An 18670-nucleotide genomic window follows, 5' to 3' on the forward strand; every position below is an offset into this window, starting at 1 on the left:
AAAGTACCATCGCGGCAGCCAACAAGTCGATGGAAGCAATTGGCGGCTACGGTACGAAGATATGTGTACGATTGGGGTTTCATAAGAAAGCTGAAGGTTGATGATGCGTCGAACCACACTGCCCCAAGGTCGCCCGGCCAGAGTTGGTTGTGTTGCGCGTCGTTAACGCATTTCGGGGGCCGCCCCTGTTATGAAAGGAGAGACGACAACTTGACCGGGTGCTAGCGCCGGACCGGGCCTGGTATTCGGCATAACGCGCAGTCGGTAATTAACACGGCACGGCTCAAGCGAGGATGCGCCGCGCGAAGCAAGCTTTTGCTAACAGGCCGCACTGCAGGGTGTTGGCATTGGTCGTTCTTGGCACACGTACCGACGTTTTTGACTTGTACATCAAAGACTGACTGAGTGAGGGCCAAGACCTTGTCAGCAGGAGAGCAATCTCCAGCTTAGTTAGGAGTTTAAAAAAGCAATGTACATGTAGTGAATAACACGGTGTTTTGATGTGCCGTGTCTTGTCGATTTCATCATGTTGTAATGTTCTAGACCTCTGTTGCGGTCCATGACCTTCGGCCGTTCGGATGGAAAGGTTTCTATTTCCACGATGGAACCAGACGCTCGCTGCCCTTCCACCCACTCACCCACCAAGCAGCCACCGACCGCGAGGCGACCGACGAGAGATTTCCTTGGTCAAAGAGCCGGGATGCCCTGACTCCAGAGAGACTAGAAGAGGGACCGGGTGGGACGGGCTCCCCACAAGGCACCTTGTCAGATCATCTGATAACGGTTCCAACGCTTCGCGGCGACCCCGCCGTGAGAGGCTTTGGGAGGGGCGCCGACAGCTGCCCGAGCCAGTGAGACGGAAACCCAGCTCCGTGGCGCGCCTTGCCCGGCCCAGATTGAGACGTCATGGTGCGCCGCCAACATCATTGGCCGTGTGCCGGGTCGCCGGCTCACCCACCGAACCGGAACATGAACGCTAAGAGCAACTGTTCCGTCGATACTAGAGTCCATAACCCCCCCTTCCCCCCTTCATCACGGACGAGTAGATCTCTGCGACGAATCAGCAACCGCGGGCGTCCGGTCGGATCGCTCCCAGCCCCACGGACTCGTAGTGTTGGTGATGATCTTTCTGCGACGTGGGTCCCGGATGTGGGATCAGCGATGGGTCAGACATTGTTTTTTTTGCAGGTACGAGATAATATAAATCTTTTCAAGTCCTGCCCGCCCCGAGGTTCCAATTTATCTTGGTCCTTTCTGTCAACGCTTTTATTTCTTCCGAGTTTCTTTCTGGTTATCTCTGCCGGTTCGGCTGGCCCCTTGTCTCTCCCTCTTCTCTAAACAGCACAAACGTCCCTCTGGATTCTCCCCTGGATCTCTCGTCATGTCTGCCATCAACCCGGCATCGGCGCCACAGGCGTCGAAGCAGAGCCAAGCTACCGGAGAGCATGATGTTGAGAAGAACAGCGCTCAGGATGTGGTCGACATCCACGCGGACCCCCTGAAGCCCGAGTCGGATGACAGCTCCGAGCACAAACAAGAAGGTGTCAAGAAGGTGGAGGCCATCACCACGGTATGGTCCCCGAAGATGCTTTGGGTTGTCTTCGCTCTGTAGGTCTTTTCTGCCGTCTCCGTGGTCCACCCGAAAACAGGCCCCCCTCCCGAATGGACAAGGACTTACATGTCGGGCCACAGTCTGTATCTCGTCTCCTTCAGCGATGGCCTCCTGCAATCCGTCCAGAGTAACCTGACGCCCTACGTGACGTCCGCCTTCGGCCAGCACGGACTGCTCGCCACTACCAGCATCGTCTCCACAATCCTCGGCGGCGTCTCCAAGCTCACGATTGCCAAAATCATCGACATCCGAGGCCGTGCCGAGGGCTTCATCGGCATGGTCTTCCTCGTCATCATCGGCATGATCATGAAGGCCACCTGCCAGAACGTCGAGACCTACGCCGCGGCCCAGACCATCTTCTGGGTCGGCCACCTCGGCCTCATCTACATCATCACCATCGTCCTCGCCGACATGACGTCCCTGAAGAACCGCATGACCATGATAGCCCTCAACGGCACGCCTACCATCGCCACGACTTTTGCTGGGCCAAAGATCGCTCAGCTCTTTTACGACCAGGTCAACTTCCGCTGGGCGTTTGGCGCTTTCGCCATCATCTTGATCGGGTTCAGTGCCCCGGTCGCCGTCATCTTTTTCTTTAGCGAGGTCAAGGCCAAGAAGGCCGGCTTGATCGCCCCTAAGCAGAAGACTCGTTCTTCGTTTGAGTCCTTCAAGCACTACTTCGTTGAGTTTGACAGTACGTATCTACCCCCTGAAATCACCATCGCAAACAACGGCATCAAGTTCTGATATTGAACCATGAAGTCGTTGGCCTGATCTTGGTTATGGCTGGATGGTCCATGCTGCTGTTGCCGTTCTCGCTCGTGTCCAATGCCACACACCAGTGGGAGAGCCCGACTATCATCTGCCTCATCATCTTCGGCGTCGTCAGTCTGGTTCTGTTTGCCGTTTGGGAGAGGTACTTCGCCAAGGTCTCTCTCTTCCCATACCAGTTCCTGAAGGACCGGACTGTCCTGGGTGCCTGCCTGGTCTACGGCATCATGTTCGCCTCCGTCTAGTATGTCGCGCAACCCTTCGGAAAATCTTCCATCACGCCACTAACATCACGACAGCTGCTGGGACTCGTACTATCAGTCGTACCTGCAAGTCGCCCACAACCAGGACATCACCAGCTCCGGGTACATCCTGAACGCTTTCAGCCTGACTTCGGCCATAATCTCTCCCTTCATCGGAGTGTAAGTTGGCCCATTCACTACATATATTACAAGGAGTATGGGAGATGCTGACAAATGTTCAAGTGCCATCCGTTACACCGGCCGCTTCAAGTACATCGCCCTCGCAGGCGTGCCCATCTGCGTCCTCGGCACCGCCCTCCTCATCCATTTCCGCACTCCCTCGACCAGCGTCGGCTACCTCGTCATGTGCCAGATCTTCAACGGCGTCGCCAGCGGCATCTTCAGCATCTGCTCCCAGATCGCCATCATGTCGTCCGTCACCCACCAGCAGATCGCCGTCGCCCTCGCCCTGCACGGGCTCTTCGGTTCCATCGGCGCCGCCATCGGTCTCGCCATCGCCGGCGGCATCTGGAACAACGTGCTCAAGAACGCGATCCGGCAGCAGCTGCCGGCGGAGAGCAAGGACCTCACCGCCAGCATCTTCGCCAGTATCACCACCCAGCTTTCGTACCCGATGGGTAGCCCCATCCGCACGGCCATCATTGCCGCCTATGCCGACGTCCAGAGGAAGATGGTGATTGCCGGCTGCGCCTTCATTCCCTTGATCTTCCTGTCCTTGCTCCTCTGGCGCAACATCAACGTCAAGACGGTCGAGGAGGAGAAGGGCAAGCAGACAAAGGGCACTGTTTTCTAATTGTTGGATATAAACCGTGTTGTGGAGATAACATAAGTGACGTATGGCGTATAGATAAATAGCGCAATAGTCGGCGAAATAGGGCTGTATCTTAGTCTTTGATGCCGGAACTTCTGTGATAAACTGCTATAATTCCACATCAACGCAAAAACTACCCAGGAACAAATGCGCAGTCTGAGAAATACTGCCTAAAAATACATTCAATTTAAACTGATACTGTAATAATGTAGTACTAAATACTTGACCAACATTTGGGACATCTAAGGAATATCTTTTTCTCAAGAGGCAGAGTTCTACCGCCGCATGTCTGTCTGACCTCTTCCGTGAGATGAGACCCTCCGCCAAAGAGGATCAACTCATGGGCAGCTGGCGGCGCGGACGTAGGCATGGTTCTGGGAGCCGCCGGCCGAGTTGCCGTTCGCGGGACCCTGGTAACTGCTGAACAGACTGCAGGAGGTGCTCGCGCCCTGGTAGAACGAGACCGCAACGCAGGCCGAGTTCGCGGAGCACTTGGTGATGCAGTCGCCGAGGCTGGTGGCGTCGACGTTGGTGAGGTACGCCCCCGACGCCAGCCTGCCGCAGACGATCTGGAACTTCTTGCTGCTGAGCGTCCAGCAGAAGTTGTTGTTGGCGGAGCACGTCGGGTTGTTGCCCGAGACCGTGCCGGCGCACGCCGATCCGGGGCAGGCCGTGCAGGACGCGGCCGAGAAGGAGGACTGGCAGCCGAAGCCGCAGAAGTCGCTCGTGGTACCGCACCATCCGTTCTTGGAACTAATTGAAAAGACGAACACGGGTTAGCGACCGTTGCCGCCAATCCTCGTACGAGGAGGACTCGAAGGGAAGACTCGAAGGGAGGACTCACCAACACTGCCCCGAGGGACAGATATAGCCGTTAGTGCCAGCGCAGCTGCCGTCCGGGCTCAGCTTGGAGCCGCCGCCGGATCCGCTGCTTGCTGAGGGCTTCGCCGCCGAGGTAGTGGCGCCCGAACCACCGGAACAGGTTCCGAAGGAGGACTGACAGCCGGTGCCGCAGTGATCGGCCGACGAGCCGCAGTATCCCCACTGGCTGCAGCAGTTGCCGTAGCTGGTTCCCTGGCAGGTCGTGCCCTTGGAGCCGCCGCATGAGCCGTCCAGGCTTGCGGGTACGCCCCCGACGGAGATGGAGCTGCAGTCGCCAAACTGGGAGTTGCATCCGTTGAGACAGTGCTCGTCCGTGTTGCCGCAGAATCCGTAGCGGCTGCAGCAGTTTCCGAAAGTGCCCCCCGTGCAGGTGTATGCGTTGGAGCCGCCGCAAGAGCCGTCAGGCGTGATCTTCTTGCCCGAGGTAACGGTGCATTGGCCGAACTTGGACTGGCAGCCTGCTCCGCAGTGTGCGTCGGTGACACCGCTGTCAAAATCGAGGAGTTATTAGCTTGCATCGAGCGGTACAGTCTTCGCGCCTCGGATCTCAAGACAGTCGCTTACCACCAGTTGTATTGACTGCAGCATAGAGACCCAGGGCATGTGTATGCTTTGGAGCCTCCGCAGCTGTTGTCTGGCGACACCACCGCTGTGGTGACTCCTATGAGGCAAAGGAGCCCAATTACGTGAGGGCGAACCATTTTCTTGAGGGCAATGAAGACCAGTAAGGAGTAATGACAAGATTATGTAGCGTTGTGTCTATTCTCCTGATGAAGTTTACAAGCAAACCATGCCAATCTTGTCGAAGGATGGATATCAAGTCGATGTCCAGCTCGTCGCGGCCTGCCATTAAGTACATTTCCATTTTCCCCACGTGGCTTGTCACTTGCACGCAACCGACAGCCCATGAAGATCGTTGGCGTACCTCTGTCGGCCAGAAACCTCCGACCTTTTGGCATTTCCAACTAGATCTAGCCTAGCTATCCTCCTGTTTGCAGTCGTCTCTTCCTGATTTGTTTGTTGGGGGTTAATTAAACCTCAAGCTTGCAGCATGCTAAGCGTGTTGACAAACTGAGACAAGAAGCAAAGGCAACATATTCTTTTCTTGCTGCGCAAAGTTGTCACCGCGCGCATTTGTTTGGACAGATTCCGACCCCGACGCGACGCGTAAAATTCCTACTGCTTTCCCCATTGCCCAATCCCGAGTGACACATGACCACCCATCGACTGTCTCAATTTGGTCATACCAAGACCAAATGCACTGGGGGGTCCGATGTCGATCGGAACATGATGGAGTGGTCGAAGTTCAATGGCCATTCCCGATCTTCTGCCTCAATTGCAGTCCCACAAACCCGCGCAACCACATAGGCTTGGACGGTCGATTATAGACGTGGGTGGCTAATTACTGACTCCCCCCCCCAAATGTGTGCTAACTTGATACGGTCTCAAGGGAGCCTATACCATCCGTTTTCGTGCTGGAGATCCTCTGATTCGGCTATCTCAAATACCCAAGAAGGAATTGACAAGACACTGGCTGATATTGTCGTCGCCTACTAACATAGGCCGGCTACTAAGCACACGAACAACACGCCCTCAATAGGTTTCTAGACAGGCCACGGTAATAACCAGAACTCTGTTGCGGTACTGGTTTTCTTGATTTCCTCTTCAGTAGCACCGCATTTCTTGACTCTAGAGTGGAGGAAGAAGGGAGGCCAGTTTCTAATGCCTATCCCATTACATGGCAGGATCAGACATGTAGCTGAATGGACAGGAACTCACAAACAGTTTGGAAACGAGCAATTATAGGTGCAAACGCCAAGGCCGAATGTATGACAACATACCTACGTGCGACAATCCACATATGCTTGTAATCTATCCGAGACATAATCGGCGTGCCACGCTCCATGAATCAGTCGCCTCTTAGCGTTAAACAGAGAACCAATACCGTTCAAGATGAATGAAGGGCGAGAGCAAGAAAAGAAAAGAAAATTGGTCGACAAGGCGTTACGCCACGTCTATCGCCCTCCAAAGGCTAGCAACACTAGCACCGACGCCTCAAAATGCCCGGGAAAGCTTGTATCCGCAGCTCACACCCAGAGCGCGGAAATATTCGCGGCAATGAGTCTGTTCATGGTGGAATTGATATTGGCCGCCGGGGGCTGCCATCCGAGCTTCAACGGCAGCCTCTCGTGCTCCACCCAATACCGGACCAGGGTCATGTTGGCGTTTCCGTAGTCCCCGAAGGCCGACAGGAGCAGCGCGTACTGGAGCAGCGATCCGGTCCTTGCGAACGTCCCGTTGAACTCTGGGTTGTGGATCTCGCCCCATTCAAACCGGGCCTTGATTTCTCTCGCGGCAGCGGCGAACTGTGAGAATCGTCAGCGCCAGCTCCCCCCCGAAACCAGAGCCACCATTGAGTTCGCGGAAAAGACTTACATCAATGATCTCGATATCGCCCCAGGAGTGCAGCGCGCGGCCCCACGCCGCCGGACTGAAGGTGTTGCTGTCCCCAAAGTAGGCGTCGTCCCGCGTCAAGCTGCCGTCGTGCTCGGTGACCTGCGGCGTGTGCTGGTTGACGTCGCTGAGGTGGAAAGTCGAGGCGTTGCCCGTAGTCGACGTCGTCAGGGAAGGGATCCCGACGGCGAGCATCGTGTTGTGCTCCATGTTGTAGCCGAGCGCGGTCGCCTCGCCGAGGATCTCCAAGTCAATGTTCCGTCCGTCTCGGGGGAGCAGCCCGTGGTTGGCCAGGGCGTTCAGGCCCGGGCACGGCGAGCGCAGATCGCCCGGTCCCGCGGGCTTCCAGGGGTACTGTTCCTCCGTGAGGAAAGCCGACGCGCCAGCGGCGATCAGGAGACTGAGGAAGCACACTCGGGGAACGGCCATTATGACACAAGGGAGTTGATTTTGGGTTAAGAAGGGCTGCCATGACGGACCGCACCGCCTCGCAAGCACTCGCACTATTTATGCCGAAGAAGTAGCTAGCTTCGTTTCGACTGGCCAGATGGCTCGTTTGCTTGCCAACTCCTAAATGAGTCGACGCTGATTGGGCATGAACCGTGATGTTGCCTCCAAGACCTTGTCTACAGAAATTGCAGAGTCACGATTGCAAGGTTCTTCTCCGCCGCCGACAAAGTTTATCAACAAGTCGAGATGTCGCACCCCCAACGCGGGTGGGGCCATCCCAGCGGCAATTGGTTCTCCTTCTCAAAGGGGCAGGTGAGGTGGAGTTCACGACATGGATGCTGAGAATGAGGCGGGTTTTTCGGCGACGAAGTCCGCGCGAGCGCTTCCTAGCATAGACTCACTGTTGGGACCGATCTCGCTCGATTCTGCTTTCTGGTGTATGCACGTGGCGGAGTTGGCCGGTGATAAAGTGGGCTAGACGCCGAACATTCAGAGCCGGGGACGGGTGACGCCTCCGAGGCTGAGGCCCCACCCGGCGCCGGCTTTGAGCAAAACAGCCTAAGGCGGGACGGGGCCGGCGAGTGCCGAAATAGATGCCGCGCTTGTCACTTGGGTCGATGAACAAACTGATTGTGGGCCATTCGAGATTGAAACTACTCAATCTACATGTGATGCAACAATCAATCATTTTTGCCATCCAACATATCCAACATTATCCGCGATAAACCCCGACCTAAAGCTGTTTGTGCGTCCGGCAGACCGGGCTTCCGAAGGACCAGAACCATCATTTCAGTGTCGCCAGTGTGGACTGTGCACCAGGGGCCTCATTAGATGTGACGATGATGATTGAAATGATTGAAATGCTTTCCTACCGGGAAGATAGTCCTGTTGGTTCAACCCTCGGCCTTTGATGGCGAGGACGATGGGAGGAATAGCGACGATGACCGCAACGACGATGGCGATGATTGCAAGTGTCGCCTCAATTGATAGGCTTGTCATTGCGACTATTCTCCGATGGGTCCGAGGCTGAGGGACCCCAGCTTTCTGACGGCTTGCTAGTTTGACTTTCGTGGGCTAGGGTTTTCAAGACAACACAGATGTTTGAGTGGTAACTAAACCCTCATATAACTTTAGATGTAAAGGGCAAGTAGTTGATTGTAGGAAAGTAGGCGGGGTGCGTAAGATATCTGGTGGTGGTAAAGAAAAGTGCAGGAAAACGGCGTCGCGACGGGGAGGCGGAGGAACGCCACTTTTGAGACAGGGGTGGGGTTAAGTCGCCCAAAACGAGGGGCTTTTCATCCTTCCATGCTTTTAAGAACGCTGGAAAGCTATTAGTTTCTTGGGGGGAGGGCGTCAATACTGGCACTGATGGACGACGCCGCACGCGGCGGGCGAGGCAATTCCCGTCCGCCCGCCCGCCCCGCGCGGTTGCCGTGATCCCTAATGGCAGGGCGTCTCGAAGTCTCGGAAGCTTAAGAGTCCACTGATGAGCCAGCTTATCTGGCAAAGATGGAGTAGCTTCGAGAACGGAAGTCGGTAGGGACAGACAGTCAGTAAGACTTGTTTGTTCTTCGATTTCAACTTTTGATCAAACAATTCTCTTTCACCAGCACACATCGCAAGAGTCATGAAAAATAAGCTAGATTAGACAAAATGCACAAGAATGGCCCAAGTAGCCGACTTTCATCCAAAACGAAAAGATAGTAACGAGAAGATAGGGATGGACAGTAGACTAAGTATCGTTTTGGGCAAATCAATCACGCTTGCCTGGTGGTTTCTTATTTATTGCTGGCCCCGATTGTCAAACATGTTCGTTTTCTAACGGTCCGAATCAAGGGCCTCGATGACCTCCTTCGCAACCCTCTTGCCCGAAGTGAGAGCACCCTCCAGATACCCTTTCCATTCAAATGCCGTCTCGCCTCCGCCGAAATGCAAGTCGCCAAACGACTCCCTCAACGAGACGCCGTACTTGCGCAGCATGCCGGGTCCCATGGACGACGTGGGCCCGCCCCAGAGGTACTCCTCCTTGGTCCACTCGACGGCGTTGTACTCCGTGAGGTTGCGCGCCTCGTCGGCCAATTCAGAGCCGACGAGCGTGGCCAAATGCTCGACGATGGCTTCCTCGCGCCCCAAGTCGGTCAGCTCGTGCCACGCGGCAGCGAAGTCGCCCGCGATGAAAAAGGCGAGGCTGTACTGCTCCGTCTCGAGGTCGCTGGTTTCCCAGCCGAAGGAGATGGGCCCGACCTCCGAGAAGACCTTGCCCACGAGGCCGGCCTCCCGCCACCACGGCGCCGGGTAGCTCAGGATCACCTTGGCGTAGATGCCCGGCATGGTTCTAGTCGCCAGGCCTCTCTTGGAAGCCGGCAGGGGCGGCGTGAAGTGAATGCGGGAGTACGTGTTGGTGGGGATCGCGATAATGACCTTCTTGGCTTTGTATCTCTGCCCGTGGATCGTCGTCACAAGGACCCCATCGCCGCCGAGCTGGACGACGCGGTTCACCGGGCTGTTCACCTTCACGCTCCCCTCTTCCATGGTGCCAACGAGTGCGTCAGTAATTGCAGACGTTCCTAGTTTTGCATTAGCACACGGCATACCTCTAACAGACGGAGATGGATCACATACCTTTCTTAATCTTCAGCGATTGGGCGCCGAATTCGCCTTCTGTGCTTAGGCTGACCAGACCTTTCCCTGACTTGATGTAGTCTAGGATGTAATGGGCCCCAAGCTCATGGGGCATGCGGCCGACAAGCGCGCTGGTCAAGCTTCCGGCGGCTTCCTTGACTCCGGGTTCATCCCACAGCCCCTGTTTTGCGACCCACTCGGCCAAGGTCACGTCTTCGTCCTCTGGGAACTCGTCAAAGTTGTAGATGTCAGTGTTGTTCGCAGCGGTCGCGATCAGGACGTTGAACAAGTCCGCGGGGCTAGGTTCGCCGGTCTATTCGGGAAAGGCTCGAGTTAGCTCGATCCAATGATATCCCCATGAAAAAGCCCAGCGAGAGAGTCCTTGTAACTTACCTGATTGAGAGTCTGAGGTGTCCGATGGACAGTGCCATTGGCGATTTGGCTGATAACATCGCCCGTGGTGTACTGCTCCGCAGTCTCTAAACCAAATTGCTCGCATAGAGCATAGCTGACGGGCTGGGTGATCTTGTTGATCCAAGTGGCACCCAGCTCGACAAGTTTGTCCGGCGCGCTATGCAACGCCTGAGTCTGACTTCGGCCGCCGATGCGGTGCCTAGCCTCGAGCACCAGGGTCTTATGCCCGGCCTGAGTAGCGTCGTACGCCGCCATGACTCCGGAAAACCCGCCGCCCACGACGATGATGTCGAACCCATTCTGCGGCGGTACCTCATGGATTTCGGTCGCGGGGTTGCCCTTTGTAGGATCGAGCGCCGGGGTCGTCAGGTTCGTCGAAGACCGGCCGAAGCCCCCTTGACTCCCCACGGCGAGCCCCAAGGCAGGCGTGAGGAGGGTGAGCAGTCCGGCGGTGTGCGTAATAGGTTTCATCGTTGCGATGATGCTTCAACGAGGGATAATTATATGAAAATGTCTTTGGTGTATGCGGGAGGACGTTGGGAAACTTGAGGGACTTGAAGGGGGGGGGGTAAGTTTGAAACTGTCTGGAAAGATTATAAGCTATGAATGGATGATGAACAAGCGTTTGAGATGAGTTGTTATTGATCCCAGAAGCCGTTCCCACGATAGTACTTATATACAATTCATGTACGCCTGCATGTTGTACACGATCTCGCACTCGGTCAGGCCGCGACGCAGGTTGATGGTGGTCAACTCAGCCTCAGCTCGGCACTGGCCTTCGCCCTATCTGGGCATCGTCATGTCAGTTCGATGATTCTCGGCTTCTGGGCAGCCTCTTAGCCATTCTGCGAATGTGTCCTAAGTACGATTCCCACGTGGGGGCTGGGGTTGAAGTCGGAGAGCCCTACGGATGTAGATCATCGTCTGCCCGCGGGACGCGGATGGCCGACAGTTCCGCCTGCGAAACCGGGCGCGGTTCCACGTTGGCCATTCGCATTCGCAACGGTTCTGGCAGGTATCAGCAAGCGTGGGTGGCTGAATCAACAGTGTGGCATGCGGCATCCAATAAACTGCTGGCGTATCACAGCGCAGGGAATGCCGTTTACGTGGGCCAACTCCAGAAGGATTGGGGTTCAGCTTGGTGAGCGCCCGGGTCCTGTACATCTTGGCATGTAAACAAGCTTGCCAATGCCGGAACCTCACTGCCCAGATGCTTATGACGGGGGTGGCAATTCTGGTCCAATAATGTGCTGATGGCTTTCTTGAAAGACGATGGGCACAGTGCATGGGGGGCTAGCCTAATTAACCACTTGCTCTAAACAATGCCTCGCGTTGCATCAGTTGGCCAAAGGGCCATGACAAGCACATAGCAATGAAACAGCTATACTTTACACGACAAACTGAGTGTAATTAAAAGCTACCTGATGATCTGATCCACTCTCCGCCCCCAGAGAACCTGCAACACGCGTCGCGGCTACTAATCTTACATGCTCAATGCCTCATAATCATCACATCGTTCGTTCCCCCCCATAACTCCAGAAGAATACATAATTAACCACTTGCAGGTTGAATTTCGTACCGAGCGGACAAAGCTCCCCCTTTTCATACCTCTCTCTCAGCCGTCGATGTTCTGTCTTCACCGTCCTCGTTATTCGGGCGCAAGGGCTGTCGAATCGGAAACGGGCCCAAGATGCCGAAGGCCGGAGGTGGTCGCGCCCAGATTCTTGAACCTCTTTCCCTGGGCACGTTGGCCGGGGGTGTGCCGAAGGCTCTGGGTCGTCTGAATGGTGATATGCCCGGAGATCCCTGATCGCGCGAACGATTCCAGGAGAAATGACTACCCAGCCTCCCCATTTCCATCAGATCCTGGTTTCGATGGTTCTCAACACCCACGCTTCCTGTCTCGTAATGTGCTTGGAGGTCGGGCGAGGTTCGGTTTCTGACCAATGACATGATGTCATCCCACAATCTTGGAGAACGAGACGGTCTGGAAGGATGTTCACCAGCTCTGCCGTCATTGTCTTTGTTGTGTTCACCCCCTTGTTCGAGGACTGAAGCCGAGGTCTCCTATGACGGCTCGCCCCATGCCTCCTCAATGGCCTTTTCCTCCTCCAGTCGCTCTATCACAGCCGTGGCCAGATCAACCGGATCAGTCTCCATACGCTGGAACCACTGGTCGACCAGAATTTTCTTTGAGTCGCTGAGACGTGCTTGTCCCTCGTTGTCCGCATCAGATTCAGACAAGTATTCGTCAGAAGTTTCGCCGCCACCAAGAAGTGTCGCCATCAAACAAATCCGGTACTGTAGATCCAGGAGTTCATAGCTTGGAAGGTGAGCTGGGTTCCTTGCCTTGATGTCAAAAATGTGACCATCTCTGACGATGTGCTGTGTGACTGAAGACACAAGCCGGAGTTCCAGTGGGGAAGGAGAGGAAAACTGGTCCTTAAATGGCTTAAGAGTTTCTCTAGGGTCCTGAGCCAGATCATTTCGCCATTGGAACTCGTCCCGACTGGAATCCCGTTTTCGTTTGAGTGATCTGAGTTTGGTGTCTTCTAGAAGATGAAGACGGACGCGAATAGTACTGTTATTGACCTGGCCAATAGGCTCGAATGCGACCTGTGCCTTGTCCCAGCGATGATGGACAGTATAATTGAGGGAGAGCATGTTCTGCGGAACATCAAGGGACTCTCCGTGTGCTTCCTGGTATCTATTGATACGAGCGTCTCCCCAGATGGTGGCGAGACAGTTCAGCTTGCTGCGATACATGGACACATGAGAGATGGCGGCGTGGCTGAAAATGTGCGCGACATGGGGATCAGTCGTGCCAAGAAGTACGCATCTTTCTTTGTCCCGTTCCAATGCCTTGAGAATATGAGAAAACATTCTATCAGTATGGATATGGGCAATTGAACTCACGGTCTTCCTGTTCGTAGCGTTTCTTGCCTTTTTTTCAGATGCAGTCGGACTGAGCGGGCTGGATCGTCCAGTGCGTTTATTGGGGGGTGTTTTAGGGCTGTCCGAGGTGCTTAAGAGGGCAGCTTGACGGCTCGAGCTCTGCGAAGACTGCGAGGTTTGGGTTCGCGACGGGAGTTGGCCTGTGAGATCTGTAATAATTCCTGTTAGTCTGACGATTGGCTTCTTTAGAAGTCTGTGTTTTTCTTACTGATGTGAATCAAAATGGGAAGATTCGTTTCCACCTGCCCCAACGCGTCTGTAAGGGCATGATACCCTACCCTGCCGCTCTGCATGTTGTTCAGAAGCGTTTGCAGAGCGTCAATCGGGGCTGCCATAAAGGCAGCCCATACAACATGTGTGATGAGTTCAGCTGGAAGTGCCTTCGGCGGGACCTCAGGATCGGTGTACTTCAACTTGGTGGTCTTGATATCCTTCAAGAGTTGAAGGCGTTGCTCGATGTTGTCGAGATATGCCAAAGTAGACGTCATCGGCTGGTACCGGTAACTGTGGAAATTGTTGATTTCATCCAGGTAATCAGAGTTCATGTTGGGATCCTCGAAAGATGCAAGGACCTTTTCGATGATTCCAAGCTTCTTGAGCCGAATAGGATCGCCATCGTCACTAGGCACATGGGCGGCCAACTTGCGGATGACTTCTGTTTTTCGGCGCTCCAGAACGTCGCCTGCGGAAGCGGCTGCCGCAGAGGGAGAGGTTGGCGAAGGCGGTTCACTCATTCTGAGCGATTCACCAAGTCGATGATGGACGTAGGTGAGTTGAACCAAGCGAGAGTTGTTCACTCAGTGGTCGAAGAGCAGGTAATTAAGATCTTGAAAGGTGAGTTGGTGGAGAAGGGTATTGTGGAACAGGCCCAAAGGCCGTGCTCGTGCAAGGCCAGGCACCCACCCACCTGCCACCCATCTGCTTTAGGACTGGCCCCACTTGTGTAGGCGGTGCTGCCGCCGTATCCAGGATTAAGACTAAGGTACGTCGCCAAGGCGGTCCCTCTTAAGGTCGCACAGGTACACAATATGAAGAAAAACACGGTAAAAAAACACAGTATAAGTGTTATGCCCAACACTGAACACATCATAAGGTTTCTTCAGAAACTCAGTATCATGGAGGCTTCCAAGCCCATCACTACCCTATTATCCAGGATTAAGACATACCTGTGCGGCCCATGGCACAATCAAAGCTTACCCATCCCCTTTGGATCTACGATGCATAAGGTTGTCACTTTCGGAGATGGAACAGCTTCCTCCGGGCCTCCCAGAGAGCTTTTTAAAGAACTCTCGATCTCTTGGAATTCTCGCAAATTTACTGACTGTAACCTGCAGCCCTCTATCCAACATACATATCCTTCATCTCGACCATACCATCTTCCAGCAAAAGCCGCCCTTCAACAAGCGTCCCCTGTCCAAATCGCGACACGTCATTAGTTCAAAGCAACTTTTGTTAATTTAGATAGTCTTGTAGCACGTACACGCTTCACTATATTCGATACCGATACAAGACATCACTTGCCGACTAGAGGCTACAGCCAAAATGAGCGAACCGTCTGTACCAGCGTCCGTGCCTGCGGCATCTGACCTGGAGCTACGGAAGAACGAGGTCATCCGCAAATTGGCCGCTCATCTGCCCGACGACGACGACGCCGATTTCATCCGTCTCAAGAAGCTCAACATCGTCGAAAAGCTCTTGGCCTCGTTAGAAGACCCCAACATGAACCCCTTTCACTTGAACGAGATCGAAAGCTTCCACAGCCACCCGCCGCTGAGGCCCGCTCCAGCGTTCCTGGACGACGTCAACCAGCGGCTTCAACTATTGAGGGACATCAAAAGCACCACGATGAAACGCGAAGATGATTCTAGTCTCCCATGGCAATGCTTGCCGGCTGCTTTCATTACAATCAATGTGTGGGCTGCCTTCATAGCGGCTCCGATTGAAGCTTTGCAGGCCCTGCTGGGGCGCATGAAGAATGGCGAAATGCTTTATGAGCATTTGCGCGAAGGTTTAAAGTCCATAGAATGCAACCTCCCTACCATTATTCAAATCAGTAAGCGAAAAACACCCTTCCTAGCAGTTGCGTGTGGCTCTAACGAGGAGCACCATAGACCTCGGAGGCCAACTTCCGTCGCAACCCCCAGCCTCGCAATCTTCACAAAGCTCTGGTCCTCAAGCTTCCCCATCCATTTCCTCAACGCTTCGTTGCTCAACGGGCACCCACGTGGCATACAATTTGACCTCCACCGCCATCTCTCACGTCTCAGTTTACTGCAGCAAGCTTTCGTGCCTGGGGTCCATTTGGGGATGGGCTCGAATCGAGAGATACCAGCGGCAACATGGATACGATGAACATAAAGAAATCGTCACTGATAGACCCTCAAGTATGATCTTCTTTGACTCCACTGTTCAACACCGCTGGAAAAAAACACAGATAGCGTTTGAGCCTGTCCAGAAGCCTGACGACCACACCGTTCGCGTCCGTCTTCATCTCCTCCAGGACACAAAGCTCAGATGCACATGGGACGGACAGAGACCGGGTGAACGGCAGGATACGTTCCAGTGGCGGAATGACCTGGCAACGGACCCCAGAAAGTTTCTCGACCCGTTTGTCAACGACAAGTCCGTCACTGAAGGACCGCTAGAGATTCGGGTGGGCTCTTCCGTTACGCAGCACATCGTCCGAGACGGGTACGTTTTCGACATCACGTCAGAGGATCCGGCACTCCTTCCAAACTACGACGTGCTCGATCTACAGTATAGAATCGAGTTGATGGCCGCGTTGGTCGGCGCTGGCGAGGGCTGTGGCGATACTGTATCTAGCTCTACTACAGAATGGGAGGGTGATCTGTCACTGGCATCGGGATACAGTCACGAAGACTTTTGAATAGCAGGCACATTCTGTAGATTCAACGACAATCAGGGGATTAAACAAAGAACTGGAGATTTTCTGAGACGTTTCTTATGCAGCTGGTGCAATCCGACCGCTGATCCGTCTCTGTGATAGAACCTCACATGATGGGTGGACAGAACCATGCGACGAAGGGTTTGGCTAGCACGCCAAATCGTGGTACGTCCCATATCGGAGCGTGGATGCCGCTCTCGCACTCGCAGTGACGATACTATGACCGATTCCGACGTAGGGCCGGACTGGTTGGCGCAATGCCGGTGACGTCAGGATGTAGGAACGGAAAATGTTGAGCAGGAACTCACATCGTCGATGCAGCTTTGACAAAAATTCGTCCTACCTTTCGTTCGTCCTTGACTTCCCACAGTCCTGTGTTGCCCTCAAACCCATCCATCTGAAGATCCCGCGAAGCTCCAGATTTTTTCATCCCGTTTCACTGGTCATGAGGACCATAGCACCAGATACAAAGTGCCTCGGTGTGCCTTTCGTGGCGTGTAGCGGGCTATAAGCACCACCATGAGCGGGATAGGAACCAGACCATGGCCCCTTGGCGCATGATGCATCGGGCAGAGCAGGCAGGATGGGAGGAGACTTCATGATTGTTGGAAAAGGATTGCTAATGCCATGCCCATTCTGCGCTGCCTCTCTGCAAAGGTACTTGGCTTCGCTAGTATGGCAATGGAAACTAAATACAAGGCCGTTTGGAAGGCCATGATTCCAAGACTCAAAGATACCGGGCTCAACTCCGTGCTGTCTCCCTTACCGTAGCATCGCTTCCGTTTGATATAGACATGTAGACAACCGCGACACCGACACACCGACACACCGACACACCGACACACCGACCTTAAACCTGAAGGCCGCCCAGCACCTCGTCAAATACCTCAAAGTTGCCCTCGTTCTTCCGGTCATACACGGCGAACCAGACCTCGGTCCACCAGCCCCCACTAAACTCGGCCTCGTCGAGCACCTCGCGCCAGCACTGCGCGACCTCGCCCGGCGGGTTGTGGAACGCACCGCACCCCAGGGCGCCCAGCACCAGCAGGCCGTGTCCACGGCTCGCGGCCATGCGCAGGCACAGCCTCATCTTGTCCTTGGTCAGCGCGCGGTCTGCGGGCCGCGCGAACTCTAACTCCTCGCCTACTCCACCCGCGGCGGCGGCGACTTGCCGTTTCCTGAGCTCCGGACGGCGGATGGCGGCGACGCTGAGGACGCTCACGACGGGCAGGTCGACGGGTGGCACGGGTGGGACGAGGAGGGCGTGGCCGCTCGCCATGTCGGCGCGGATGACGAGGACGTCGGGCGAGTAGAGACCACCGCGGCGACGGAGCGGGTAGTAGCGGTCGTGCAAGCTCAGGTGCAGCGAGGAGCGGTAGCAGAGGGCCTCTTCTTGGGCGACGGCGCCCTTGAGCCAGCCGCCGCCGGGGCGGATGTCGGAGGCCATGTTTAGGACGGCGACGCGGCCGGCGTTCGGGCGGAGGGCAGCGAGCTCGATAGCGGCATTGAGGGAGTCGGCGTTGACGATGCGGATGGTGGCGCGGGGAGCGTGGGACGGGCAGCCGGAAGACCTGAGGGGTGGAAGGTGGTCTATGTGTAGGGCCTCGGAGGAGGAGGCGTCAAGGTGGGGGAGGTGGGCGAGGATCTTGGGGAGGACGGCGCGGGTCTCGGCAGAGACGGACGCGAGGGACGGGTTGGAGCGGTCGCCGCCGCCGCCGCGGGATCGAGGCTGGGGAGAGCGTGTGGTGGTGGTGGCTGATGAGGACGACTGCGCTGGGGATGAGGGGTTTGGTGATTGCGTGGATGCCTGTTGTTGATGCTGTTGGTCTTGTTGACGTGGTGCGGCCTGGGATCGGCTGCCTCCGCTCCTAGAAAAGGCGAACTCGAACAGGCTCGTCTGGCGCGGGCTGGCAGACATGGCGGCGCAGTGCGGACGTAGCAATCGGGCGTTGTTTAGTGAGATGAGTCGTAAGACAGCGATAGCGCGATGGTCGACGCTGGACCCGGAGAACGAACCGGTATTTGGGATGCGGCTGGGTTGTGGAAGTGGTGGTGATTTACGCAAGGACAATCGGTGTTAGATGTGAGTGAAAGGCTCTCCACGGCCGTTGGGCACTACTAGTGTTTCTTCCTCCGATGAACGACGTTGGTGTCGACTAAGAGGCAACAATGAGTGGTGTGAGTGATTGATGATGGTGGTGTTGAAGGTGTAGTCGCGTGAGATGTGGAATTAAGGTTGGAGACAGGGAAACGTGGGATGGGAATTAATTAGCGACTGGCCAACCTGCTCCAGGGGGCCGGGAGCTGGAAAACGGCAGGCCGGGGGTGACTCACTTAGCGCGCGCCACTAAACAACTATCCTTTATTGGAAATTCAAGTGTTGGGTATGCATGCATGCTCCTTTTCCAGCGACCAACAGCCAGGGAACTCAGCCTGGGCCCCATAGCGTAGAGAGCATTGGTAAGCATGGGTATCATGGCGGATTTTGTCTATCTCGGGAATTATACAAAATGTTACAAGAAAGTGTACAG

At 55.2% G+C, this 18670-nt stretch overlaps 7 protein-coding genes across 7 annotated transcripts; 2 read left to right on the plus strand and 5 right to left on the minus strand.

Annotated features, from left to right (window-relative positions):
- Positions 1–1381: 1381 nt before the first annotated feature.
- On the plus strand, positions 1382–3439 carry CH63R_11518 (major facilitator superfamily transporter; the record flags this gene model as incomplete). The annotated part of the gene is made up of 5 exons (XM_018306492.1): positions 1382–1608; positions 1693–2306; positions 2354–2627; positions 2683–2805; positions 2869–3439. The coding sequence occupies 5 exons, from the start codon at positions 1382–1384 to the stop codon at positions 3437–3439; spliced, it is 1809 nt and encodes a 602-aa protein (XP_018153333.1).
- A 356-nt stretch (positions 3440–3795) lies between these two features.
- CH63R_11519 (Keratin-associated protein 5-4) lies at positions 3796–4942 on the minus strand (the record flags this gene model as incomplete). The annotated part of the gene is made up of 3 exons (XM_018306493.1): positions 3796–4210; positions 4302–4789; positions 4904–4942. The coding sequence occupies 3 exons, from the start codon at positions 4940–4942 to the stop codon at positions 3796–3798; spliced, it is 942 nt and encodes a 313-aa protein (XP_018153334.1).
- A 1484-nt stretch (positions 4943–6426) lies between these two features.
- Positions 6427–7222, minus strand: CH63R_11520 (Chloroperoxidase-like protein; the record flags this gene model as incomplete). The annotated part of the gene is made up of 2 exons (XM_018306494.1): positions 6427–6705; positions 6776–7222. 2 exons carry the CDS (start codon positions 7220–7222, stop codon positions 6427–6429), a joined length of 726 nt encoding a protein of 241 aa, XP_018153335.1.
- Positions 7223–9061: 1839 nt separating this feature from the next.
- On the minus strand, positions 9062–10750 carry CH63R_11521 (Amine oxidase; the record flags this gene model as incomplete). The annotated part of the gene is made up of 3 exons (XM_018306495.1): positions 9062–9810; positions 9866–10178; positions 10259–10750. 3 exons carry the CDS (start codon positions 10748–10750, stop codon positions 9062–9064), a joined length of 1554 nt encoding a protein of 517 aa, XP_018153336.1.
- Positions 10751–12346: 1596 nt separating this feature from the next.
- CH63R_11522 (Integral membrane protein) lies at positions 12347–13968 on the minus strand (the record flags this gene model as incomplete). The annotated part of the gene is made up of 2 exons (XM_018306496.1): positions 12347–13122; positions 13443–13968. 2 exons carry the CDS (start codon positions 13966–13968, stop codon positions 12347–12349), a joined length of 1302 nt encoding a protein of 433 aa, XP_018153337.1.
- Positions 13969–14776: 808 nt separating this feature from the next.
- Positions 14777–16121, plus strand: CH63R_11523 (uncharacterized protein; the record flags this gene model as incomplete). Its single annotated transcript, XM_018306497.1, has 2 exons — positions 14777–15287; positions 15346–16121. 2 exons carry the CDS (start codon positions 14777–14779, stop codon positions 16119–16121), a joined length of 1287 nt encoding a protein of 428 aa, XP_018153338.1.
- An 868-nt stretch (positions 16122–16989) lies between these two features.
- On the minus strand, positions 16990–17229 carry CH63R_11524 (Mitochondrial chaperone; the record flags this gene model as incomplete). Its single annotated transcript, XM_018306498.1, has 1 exon — positions 16990–17229. One exon carries the CDS (start codon positions 17227–17229, stop codon positions 16990–16992), a length of 240 nt encoding a protein of 79 aa, XP_018153339.1.
- Positions 17230–18670: the final 1441 nt, after the last annotated feature.

This window comes from Colletotrichum higginsianum, chromosome 8 (genome assembly GCF_001672515.1).
Source record: "Colletotrichum higginsianum IMI 349063 chromosome 8, whole genome shotgun sequence".
Classification (NCBI taxonomy): Eukaryota; Fungi; Ascomycota; class Sordariomycetes; order Glomerellales; family Glomerellaceae; genus Colletotrichum; species Colletotrichum higginsianum.